This window comes from Canis lupus, chromosome 28 (assembly GCF_003254725.2).
Source record: "Canis lupus dingo isolate Sandy chromosome 28, ASM325472v2, whole genome shotgun sequence".
Taxonomy (NCBI): Eukaryota; Metazoa; Chordata; class Mammalia; order Carnivora; family Canidae; genus Canis; species Canis lupus.
In genome coordinates, this window is record NC_064270.1 from 9,876,908 (window position 1) to 9,889,151 (window position 12,244).

Here is a 12,244-nt window from a genome sequence, read left to right on the forward strand (position 1 = left end):
TCACAGACACACATGGGAACAATGAATGACCCAGCTCTGTGCTATCCCAGTGCTCAGGGAACACATGACTCCCCATGATTTCTACTTTGAGATGTTCAGAAATAAGAAATTACTTCCCCTCATACATCCCCTTTAAGTTTTATTTATATCCCAACTTGCACCACGCTGGCTCTGGCCAACCCTTCCCATGGAAACCAGGTGTGATGGGGTTTTTGTTTGTTTGTTTTGTTTTATTTTTTCTGAGAAAAGAGATGTGGAAAAAGATAAAAAGACAAGACATGCAGAAATCAAGCCCCTTTCCCCAAATCATAAAGAAAAGCATAGGTCGAGAAGAGGATCGAAGGGCTCCTTCTGGATCTCACTTGGTGCTTCACTGCTTATTAAACAACAAGATCTGAATGTTGGGATGAATCTTTAGCTCTGTCACCTACAGAGACAAATCAACCCAAAAGTTTTCCAGATCTGCAAATGAAATTTGGATTGGTTAAGAAGCAGCTTGGCATCTCTTCTCGCTCTGAGCGCGAATCCCTGGATTTTAAGCTCTGTTCCAGCTCCAGATCTGCTCCTTGACTGAACTGCATCATTCCAGGCTCAATCTGGGCATAAGCCACCACAATCCCCTCCTTCTCTCCATTTCGACAGCAGGACGGTAAGTGTCATGCATGGGCTCCTCGCTTCCTGCTACAGTCTTCACATATACATGGGCTCCTTCTGCTCCCATCAGATTCTTCTCATGTGTGGGTGACCTCCTAGGATTCTTGAGAAAACAAACAGATTTTTCAAAAATAGAGCAAAGGCTCCTGCTTCTAGCCAAACTGGAACAACAACAACCAGATTTACCCTCCCACCTAAAACAACCAATAGTCAGAAAGAAAAAAAAAAAACACAAAACATTTAAAACCATAGTTTTTGGGCAGCCCGGGTGGCTCAGCGGTTTAGCGCTGCCTTTGGCCCTGGACGTGATCCTGGAGACCTGGGATCGAGTCCCACATCGGGCTCCCTGCATGGAGCCTGCTTCTCCCTCTATGTCCCTCTCTCTCTCTCTCTCTCTCTCTCTCTCTCTGTATCTCTCATGAATAAATAAATAAAATCTTTTTTAAAAAATAAATAAAAAATAAAACAATAGTTTTCAAGACACTGGACATCAGGCAAGGAAGGATGCGATCCTTGAGAGAAAACAAATGAGGAAAGGCCTACAATTGCCAAGCTTAACGCCTTGGCAGATCTTTTCTGCTACTCAACTCTCTTTTGTTTAAATGTTAGTATGGTATTTCTTTTTCATTCCTTTTATCTTTAATCTATTAGTGTCTCTATATTTAACGTGAGTTTTTGCAGACAGTGTATAGCTGGATCTTGTTTTTATAGGCACTGATTTAAAAATTTGATGTTTATATCTCTGCCTTTTAATTGGGGTATTTAGATCACTTATGTGTAGTAAAGTCCTGATATGGTTGGGTTTCAATGTATCATTTTCCTATTTGTTTTCTATTTGTTCTGTCTGTTCATTGCTACTTTTTAAGGGTTTTTTTTTCTACCTTCTTCCACATAGATTTTAGGAGCATCTTATTGGGTTCCATGGAAAAAAATCTATTGGAATTTATATTGGAATTACATTTATCATATAGATTGATTTGAGTGTTTTTGACATCTTTATGCTCTTGAGACTTCCTATCCTGGAGCTTGGTATGTAACTCTCATTATTTAGGTCTTTTACTTTTGTATATTGATTTTATATCTAGGAAATTTGTTAAAAATCTCTCAATTTTAATACTTTATCTGTAGATAATTAGCTTTTCTATGTAGATAATCATAACATCTGCAAATAATGAAGTTTTGTTTCTTCTTTCCCAGTCTTATATTTCCACTTCTTTTTCTTCTCATTTTAGTCTTTATTGAGGTATAATTGACAAACAAAATTATAAGATGTTTAAAGAGTATGATGTGATTATTTGACATATATATACATTGTGAAAGGATTCCCCCTATAGAGTTAATTTCTACTTCTCTTTCTAATCCTACTGCATTGACTAGAACCTAAAGCACAATATTGAATTACATTTAATATCGAATAGTATTGTATTCAATATAGCATTCTTGTTTTGTTTCTGATCTTAAAGAGAATTCACTAATATTTTACCTTTAGGTATGATGTTTGCTATAACTTTTTTTAAAAAGATGTCTTATTTCAGGTTTCTACTCTGTTTTTGGTTTGCTAAGAGTTCAAATCACAAATGGCCTTTCAATTTTTTTGGACTCTTTCTCCTAATTGAGATGGTCACACAATTTTTCTCTTTTAATTTTTCAGTGAACTAAATAATGTTAAATGGATTTTCTAATATTAATTCAACCTTGAATTTCTATCCAGCCAATAAAAATATAGTGAGAACTTCCTTTATGCCTGAGCTTCATTGGGTTGCCTCTTTTCCACAGGTGTTCACACTGTACTTCTCCTATACACAGAAGGCTTAAAAACCCTCAGCTTGCATGTATCAATGATATATAGTGATTTTCAAAAAAAAATATTTGAGAGAGACAGAGGGGGTGAGAAGCAAAGGGGAGGAAGAGAGAGAGAGAGAAAGAAAAAGAGAGAGAGAGAATCTCAAGTAGACTCCTTGCTGAGCTCAGAACCTGATGCAGGGTTCAATCTCACCACCTTGAGATCATGACCTGAGCCAAAATCAAGAATCAGAGGCTTAACTGACTGAGCCACCCAGGGGCTCCCTTGATATACAGTGATTTTAACCCAGAGCTCTTACCTCAGCAATCTTGGGATTGTCATAGATTTCTGAAATTTCACATGGCCTCTCACTTTCCTAAGTTGGTAAAAATAAATAAGGAAGGAGGAAGAGATGAAAGGTCACAGCATTTGCCCATGCTCATGATTAAAATCAGTGATTCTTAAACCTGCATGCACATAAGAATCATCAGAAAGCATTAAAAACAAAACAAAATAAGCAAACAGATAATAACTACCCAAAAAAATCCATAAATGAGAAATACCATTGTATGTTACTTCAAAAATAGCCCAGGATTGACAGCAGGGAGAAGTGGGTGGGAGTAAAGATCAAGGAAGATTGGCCACATTTCGATAATTGGATTCATTATACTCTCTAGTATATATTTAAAATTTTCCACACCACAGCTCTATTTTCCAGAGATACTAACTAAATTCGTTTTGGTGATTGATATTTTTTGTAATAAAAATCTAGATGATTTTTAAAGTGCACTGAAGGTTAAGAAACTATGACTTAAATAACACTACCAACAACCACAATACACCTTAATATGTTTAAAGTTTACAACTTGTCAACACATCTTTATAACCATGATCTCAGTCCATCCTCAGAACTTTGCCTACCTCCTAAAATAGGGAGGGTAGTTTTTATAACTCCTATTTTGGAGTAGAACTAACCAAGGCACAGAAAATGTGAAGTCACTTACTTAGGATCACATAAATCATAAAGTGGCAGAGCCGGGGTAAGAGCCTATTGTGTCTATCTCCCGTTGGTGCTTATCAATATGAGAACAACCAGGATCATTCATAAATACAGGATGGAATTAGAGCCCAGTGTCCACACAACACAGTTGTATTACAACCATGGAAATTTCTTGGACATTGTCTGGGTGGCCTTTGAATTCTGAGCATGGTCTCCAGAGCAATCCAGCATTTGAAGGGGTGGGGTTGGCAGATTCCCTTGTGACTGATGTGCGTTCAGATGTAGAAAAAGTGCAAAGGTAAACAGAGCCACATACCTGTGGGCGTATCCCTACCATAGACACCTCAGTACCTGTTAGTCTCCTACCTTTCCTGAGATTGTCTCCACTTCCTTTATGAAGCTTAGGCCCTTTTTCCTTGACTTTAGAAAACACACCCACAGATGCGCATTTGCCATGATAATACATGTCCCTCTCCACTGCTACTTTTTGCCACCCCAAATACTATCCTTGTTGCCACGGATTTCCTAAAATGAAGGATGTGTGATAGATTGGCTCTGCTGGCATCTGAGATGAGTCTGAGATGGAAATTGAGGGGCAGGATGTCCACCATCGTCTCCCCAGGAAACAGATTCAAATCCTGACACTCTCAGTCCAAGGCCAGTTCACTGAAATACTGATTCCTGCCAATACAGCCAAACCCAAAGAAGCTGCTAATCACCTCGGTGGATTCATTGCTGCTTCTTCTTCGGTGGATCAGCATAAATAGTAAAGCCACCAACAGGGCTGTGGCCACCAGGGACGGGATGCCTGCTGCTAATCCAAGAGAGGGCCCACAGTCCTGGCACACAGAGAAGGGCAGAGTCAGGTTTTCCAAGAATAAAGGAATAATTCAGTTGATTAAAAATAAGACAAAACAAAAACGTGCACAACCTCTAAGTGTCATATACAAAATCAAAAGGTTAATAAGATACTGTGGAAAAAAATGTTTGCAATTTATATATGACAAATGACTCATGTCCTGGGACTTAATCTACATAGTTTAAATCAATGGGAGAAGAGTGATAATCCAGTAGGAAAATGGGCAAATGATATGAACAGGCTCTTCCTAGGAACAGAAATACAGATGTCTCATCAACATAGCAAAAGCTGAGAAATAATTCAAAGCAAAGATTAGATACTATTTTAACCAGTTTGGCAAAAAGTAAAAAGTTATATCCCACATCATTTTGATGCGGATCTTTACATTTATTTACACTATATCCATTAAGCAATCAATTTTAAAACTTCCATTTTGTTTTGATCTGAGTGGAAATAGCCACACTTGTCTCCACCTAAATTTTCAGGTTTGTATATTGTATGGAAATATCAAAGATAATCTGCAGAATCTCTATAACCACCCCAGGATCATGCCCTAAGCCAAAGGCAGATCCTCAACTGTTGAGCCCCCCAGGTGCCCCTCTCCCTCATTTTGGGGGCTAAATTGGTCAGAAGAGTAATTGTTAAGCCAGATTCTATGCTTGGCAACAGTTCACATATCGAACTCTAATCCTCAAAACATGAGTAGGAAATGGCTGGAGCATTATTATTCCCATTTTATAAGTAACCAACCCAAGGTTCCATAATGTAGTGATATACTTACTGCTTCTTTCCCACCTGTAGCAGCTGGGGAGGAAGTCTGTGTGGAAAAAGAACATACATCTTAAAAAGCCCAAATCTACACAGTGCACATTATACAAGAGAGCCCATCAAAGGTTAAGCTATAATGACTAAAGCTCACTCTTTTGCTCAAGTTTCTTTTGAGAACAGATGACAACTGCCAAATAGAACCTTACTCGATTGCTTTCCAGTAAGAAGGAATGAAATCTGGCTATAAAGAGAGAATTCAGAAATTCAAATGTCTTTGTTACTCCGCCTCTGGATTTACCGTAAAACACTTTACAATTCAGAAAGGCTTTCATCTGTCCCTAGTCCCTACACCCTTTCCAGCATCCTTTGGGCCACTTGTCCACGTTGCTAGGAAGAAAACAAATATAAGAATTGGTGGAAGCAAGTTTCTTCAAGGGAGCCTTCCTTGTTTTCAAATACACAATGAAGCAAGTGGCTTCGGGGGGTATCTGAAGTTGTGAATATCCATGAATACATGTGTCCAGTCCATATCTCCACTCAAGGGAGAGGGAATCATATTTCACCCATTTATGAGATATTTCAGGTGAGAGTCTTCCATAGATCACTAAATCTCAAGGGACAAAGTTCTACATTCACCACTAGCTGGTGTAAGCTACAGTAGGTGGGGTTAAGAGCAGGGGTCCCTGGCTCACATTTGCCTGGAACAAAATGGTAATTTCTCAACTCAAGCAAAGGAAGGGACCGCACCACTTCGTCTGTAAAATCAGGATGTTAGTCCCTACTTCTAGGGTTGTTATGAGGATCCAGTGAGCATCAGAAGTATACGCTTCCATGTTTCCCCTAAACTTGGCAAAGTTCTGGTCAGACCTATTATTTACTTAATCTTCTCAACCTCAGGGAGCACATTGGAGTGCCCAGGGCCTGGGCTTTTACTTGTTGTCTCTATCTTAGAAAAAGTGGAATACATCTTAGACAACTTATGGGTCTTTTCCTAGGTTCCAGGGGTAACTATAAATCTAACATAAACTTGGGTGTTTGAATTCTAAGCCTAGGTCTCTTTCCCAAAGAACGCCCATCAGAGGAGGGATTTGTACTTAACTGATTACACTGTTGCCTAAATACAGACACACACACACACACACACACACACACACACACACTGCCCCCCCCCCCCCCCCCGCCCGGGGCACTTCAGGGCTGCCATCTGCCTAAAGTGTTCTATTCCTCAGGGTAGTGGGAAGAGTGGATATTGTTTCAGGTAAAACATTCTTGTCTGTAGAGTTCACTTGGGCTGGCTTTGGCAAGAAAAAAGAAAAGAAAGAAAGAAGAAAGAAAGAAAAGAAAGAAAGAAAGAAAGAAAGAAAGAAAGAAAGAAAGAAAGAAAGAGAAAGAAAGAAAGAAAGAAAGAAAGAAAGAAAGAAAGAAAGAAAGAAAGAAAGAAAGAAAGAAGAAAGAAAGGAAAGAAGGAAAGAAGGAAGGAAGGAAGAAGAGGAGCTAACTGTAAAGCTGCAGGGTGCCATGGGGAGCCCAAGTCCAGAGGGAATCTGGGTTCTCCAGGGATTGGAGCCGTACCTCTTGGGACCTCTCTATCTCTCCTGAGCATCGTAACCTTTCACGCGTGCTCTTCTCTGCCCATTTGCCCTTCTTTCTCTCTCCAGATGGATGTTTCTGCCCTGCTAACTGTATCAGCTAACAATTACAGAGAACTTACTAAGTACCAGGCTCTTCAAGTACTTTCCCTGTATTGGCTCATTTGTTCTTCGCAACAGCTAGTGAAGAAAAACAATAATGACCCCCATTTTACAGAGAAGAGAGAAGCACAGAGAAGTGAAGCAACGTGTGTGAGGTCACACAGCCCTAAGTGGTAAGTGCCCTCAGTGGTAGATCCAGGGTCTATGTTCTTAACCATGTGCTAGCTACATTGCGTTCCAAGACCAAATGTAGCACCCCAACCCGGTTTTTGTACTTGATGGTTCAGTATGGCTCAACAGAAACCGACTTACACATGCTCCCCTGTTCCAAACCCCCTGCAGACAGGCTCTGATGGGCCAGGTATTCACCTCTCCCTTATTTCCCAGGGCACTGGCATCTCTGGTCATTCAGGAGCACCAAAGGGAAGGGTTATTTATTTATTTTTCTAAGTTTCATTTATTTATTTTAGAGAGAGAGAGAGCAGGGGGAGGGGCAGAGGGAGAGAGAGAATCCTGAAGCAAGGTCCCCGCTGAGTGTGAAGCCTGACCCAGGGTGCAATGTCAGGACCCTGAGATTACGACCAAAGCTGAAATCAAGAGCAGGCTGCTCAGGTGCCCCCAAAACGGAAGGGTTATGCAGTCAAATGTAACTGCCAGATAGGGTACTTGCCCAGGATATAGGACATGAATGCTAAGACCAGGCAGTCCCAGACAAACTGGGATGGTTGGTTGCCTTACATAGATTCAAAGGGAGGAAGGGACAGTGCCCAGAGAAATGGGCTATTAATAAAGGAGGCATTACACAAAGTGATGACTAGCATCATGAAGAGTTTCCCTCTCACCCCCCCTCACCTCCACAGCCCTGAGCAATGCCTTCTTGTGAGTTACCCTCATAGGATAGGCCAAAAACCAGGATAAGACAGAAACTGGGATCTCTACAGACCTGCTCAGTTAAGCAGGAACCATATGAGAAGGTCTTGACAGGTACAGAGAGGGATAGGGGAATTTGTATGAGGACAACAGTCAGAGGCTGAAGCAGAGAGCAGAGAGAGCAGGACAGGGTGATTCCAAAGGCAGGGCCCTTGTGGGATGGCAGAGTGGGTGCCAGGGGAGTCGAGGGACAGAGATCCAGGGTGGCCAGGAGTGGGCGCCAGAAGGCAGCAATGAGTCCAGGTTGCCCCTTTCCGTGCTCTCCAGGATGATGCCCCCATGTTCCAGTAAAAATGAACACTGGTGTATACATCCTCCAAATCAGGTAAATTCAATTTATTCTCTTTGAACAACAATGTAACTTATCAGAAAAATTTGGCAGAGCCAAACCCACTAAGAAACTGGGCCAGGAAAATGTCTGGCTCAATCATAACACCACATCTGGGCAGAAAACTCCCCTGGCTATGTTATCGCTATGCACAGAAGACAGAGAGCAGAAGACAGATCAGCTGTGGACTGGAACTACATGCCGTCAGCAACTACAAGCTCCATCTGACTTGTAACTAAACACCGTAGTCTAGAGCCATAAACTTCAACACCCAACAACACCCCTTCTAGAACATAGAGTAAAGAAATCCTCTTAAATGCAGACAAGGATTTAGCTTTTTATTACAAAATTATTCCTAATTGTGGCTAATCAATTAAAGAAATAATTCACTTAAATGAATATCATGTAACATCCCCCAGTTATAGTTGTAAAGGCTGATAGAAAATATTTATCATAAAATCTATATTAAATAATATGTAGAGTAAGAACATAATGGCACAGAGAACAAATGTCAAAATGTATGCAAAGTCAAACAGGACTAGAAGAAGAGACACCAATGTTTTTTGCTGATCAGAATTTAGGTGTGTTGATCTTTTTTCTCTAGTTTACTTTCAAAATGTTTATTTATAGCTTTTATAATTGAAAAAATTTGTCTCAGCCCCTTCCCCCCAACTATTCAGAAGTGCCTTTGAAAATGCAATTCGGGGCATCTGGGTGGCTCAGTGGTTGAGGGGCTACCTTCGGCTCAGGTCATGGCCCTGGGTCTTGGGATCGAGCCCCACACTGGGCTCCCTGCTCAACACGAGCCTGCTTCTCCCTCTCCCTCTGCCTGCCACTCTACCTACTTGTGCTTTCTCTGTCAAATAAACAAATTAAAAAAATCTTAAAAAAAATAAAACCAGCAATTCATCCCTCAGCATGAGGCCCACGTGAAGGTGGGCGCTCCTCCTGCCCCTCCTCACCCCTAGGCAAGCATGCACCTGCCTGGAGACTGAGCCTGCAGAACTTACCGTGTTGGCTGGCAGTGTGAAGTTCAGTGAGAAACCCTGGAGGGGAGAAGCAAACATAAGCACTCTGGGAATGATCAGTCAGGCTCCTGACCCCTCTACCGACTGACATGTACCCACGGGGGTCACAGGGAAATTCACTGATTCCACAGGCTCAGTCAGCCCCCAACCTCTGCTTCCAATCTTGGCCCCCAAAGAGGGAAGGAGCAGAGGAGGCTAGGGTCTTGAGTCCTTCCCCATATTAAGTCAGTCTTGCCTCTCTCCCCCACCCCAACCCCCATCCCCACCCAGATCCCCAGCCAGGGCCAGATAAAGGGGCCAGCCAGTGATTGCCTGGTGGGGGTCCCAACCCACGGGCAGCAAAGAGTATTAGAAATTCAGCAAAGGGCTGAAAGTTGTTTTTCCCCAGAACTCCTTTTAGGAAGGGAATTGTGGGAGTTAGAAGCTCTGGGTACTTTCTGCTTGGGGTAGGAAGTAAGACCCACGAGGGGCATGCTCCAGCAAGAACACCTGCTCCTAACCCCCTCCCCAGGAGAGAGAGCCTGAGAAGGACAAGGCTTCTGTGGGCGCTGAGTGTAAGGCACAGTTGCCAGGCTGGAGCAGAGCTGCTCGGGACAAGAAAAGAGAAAGTAACCCTCTGCACCCTCCCCTCAATCAGCACCCAGCCTCACCTCTCCCCCAAATATGGAGGCAATATTGAAAGATCGTGAGCTCCATGGGGCACCAAATCGTTAGCCTGCCCAATCCTGCTGTGGCTCCTCCCTGCTCCCTGTGCTCATCTTCTGTCACTGCAGTTTGGGCTTGCCCATGCCAATCTTTCCAGGCTGCTCTTTACTGAGACCAAGATAGACACCTTCTAGGACAATGTTAGAGCAAGAGGACTATCTGGGCCACCTTAGGCCTGTGTCTGCTTGCTCCAGGGACCTAACCGCTGCCCATCCTGCTAATATCAACCAAGCCCACAAATGCTGCAAGGACACTTGGTGGCCACTGTATTGAACACATCTGCCCAGAGCCTTATCTCATCAGTGAATACTGAGTACTGATGTCAGCAGGCCCAAGACAAAGCTTCCTTTGGGGGGACAGCAGAAGAGGGGGGGCAGCAACAAGTGGGCCATTGCATGTGCTGTTTACCAATATCTGGATGACGAAGATTTTGGCCGATTTCAGAAAGACATTCCTATTTTGTAGAAATACGCTACAGTGCTCTCATGGAGAGAAAAACATCACATCAGTTTGGGTGGGGAGAATCTGCGGCAGTGTCCTTTAGAGAGGCAGCTGCGTGGGGTGGGGCAACACTGGGCTTGCAGTCACCTGATCTAGATTACCAGTCCAGACTCAGTCACTTAGTAACTGTGTGGCCTTGGAAAAGTGACTCTAAGTCTCTGGTCTCCATTTCCTCTCAGCAAATCTATTTTCCCGGGCTTAAAATAGGGATAATGTTAACTCACCCTGCCCATCTCACAGAAGAAGCCCAAAGGGAATAACATCTGTGATAGCCCCCTCCGAACTGTAAAATATTCCAGGTGTGTGGGGGAGTATGTGGTGGGGGAGTCACACCATGTCATGCTCCTCGTGGCTTGGTCAGCTCTGAGCAAGGCATAAGGAAACCACTTGGGAAGTTCTTATTGGATGGAGTTGCATGCATAGATTAGCAACATTCCAAGTACTGGAATTTGTTACAATACACTTATTGCTGGTCTAAGCACCATGCAATATCTACATAACAGTTCTGATGGCACATTAAGATCTCAGCGGCCAAGTGTCCTTTATTACAAACTTGCCATTTGTGAGGGGAGGAGGGAGAGACAGGTAGTTACTCACTGTTATTAAGGGGACACTGTGTGTCAGACACCGCATGCATAACCTCCCTGTAAAAGGAACATCCCTACATCGCGGGTGTGGGGACTCAGCAAGACAGGTTGCTGGTAAGTGGTCCGGGTCTGGTTAGATCACAGATCTTCCTAACTCCAAAGCCAGAATTCAACTCCTTTTCATAATCTATTTAATAAAGGAACCCCAGTAGCCTCGTTTAACTTAGCAAACTTCATTTGATTGAGTCGCACCCAATTATGTGTCACAAGTCAGTAAGAAAATTGGAAAGTTCCGATGTAACTTGTGAGTATCTACGTGGCTGATGGCGTAATGGAAGGTGGACCGAGCAAATGAGGATAAAGGTGCATCACACCCACTGCTTCGACTGGGAAGTGAATTTAGCTGAAACATCTACTTTGTACCCTTGTTGTATGTGGAGTTTTAAAAACAAAACTTTAATGTTAAAATAAAAGATGAGATCGGCAAATAGTAGATGAGAATTGTTTTTAATGATTAGTATTTTGCACATAGGAAAATAATAAAAAAAAGAAAACCAAGCTCCTTGAAATCATAATACTGAGGGTACAGTCATATTCATATTAGGAGATGTGAGCTTTAAACGCCTGGGAGTTATTTTTTATAGCGATAACAGAAGGGTAGGGTAAGAAAAGATGCTAGCCTACTCACCATTTCTGACAGCCTCCCAAGAACCTTCACCAAACACCACCCTCAGCGAACTCCTTTCTTGCTGGAGTTGTTGGCTTGTGTCTCAACATTTGTAGGAGCATCCAGCTGGGAGAGCAAGCGTGACAGGGCAAGGGGCGGCTCCATGAGAGCTCTGGCCAAGCCATTTATGGTCAGGGGAGTAGCCAGGTCATCTGCCCATCCTTCAGGGAGATGGTGTCCTGCTTCACAGCCACTATGGATGGCCTGGATCACCCATCCTCTTTGGGGGTTTTTTCCCTCCTTGCTTTCCAGGCTCCTTCCTCAGCTACATCTCCATTTCAGCAAAGAACCCATAGCTGGCTAGAGAACGTAGTGGTTTCTGTGGTGAGCAGCACTTTAGAAACAATGGGATCCACAGGCAGAGGCTGGCCGCACCCTCCCCCTCTGCAAGCTTCCCTGGTGACCGCTGTCCCAGCAGCTGTGGGGGGCAGCACACCAACAGCATCAACACAGAGGATGCCTAGTGATGGCTGTTGGAGCCTGCTCTGTGTTTGAGGCAGGGCTGTAGCTGCCCTAGGGAACACATTCCCTGGTCAATGAGCTTCCTAGTGGGGATTTGGCCTCACCCCCCTTTCTGTTCTCACATTTTGAGAGGAGATCCTCCTAGAGTTGGAGGAAGACACAGACATGGATGCTTTATGTTTTTTATGAGGTCTTTGTTAGGAATTTGCTTCTTTGAAACA

General features: G+C 43.1%; 1 protein-coding gene across 2 annotated transcripts; it reads right to left on the reverse strand.

Moving 5' to 3' along the window:
• Positions 1-209: 209 nt before the first annotated feature.
• On the reverse strand, positions 210-11,949 carry OPALIN (oligodendrocytic myelin paranodal and inner loop protein). 2 transcript variants are annotated; one of them, XM_025466748.3, is made up of 6 exons: positions 11,523-11,949; positions 9,024-9,059; positions 5,078-5,113; positions 4,157-4,276; positions 2,757-2,813; positions 210-757 (listed from the first exon to the last, which is right to left on the reverse strand). In XM_025466748.3, exons 1-6 carry the CDS (start codon positions 11,523-11,525, stop codon positions 581-583), a joined length of 429 nt encoding a protein of 142 aa, XP_025322533.1. In that variant the 5' UTR covers positions 11,526-11,949; the 3' UTR covers positions 210-580. The 2 variants fall into 2 exon arrangements, with proteins under 2 accessions (XP_025322533.1, XP_025322534.1); XM_025466749.3 differs by lacking the exon at positions 11,523-11,949 and adding an exon at positions 9,692-9,990.
• Between the last annotated feature and the right edge of the window lie 295 nt (positions 11,950-12,244).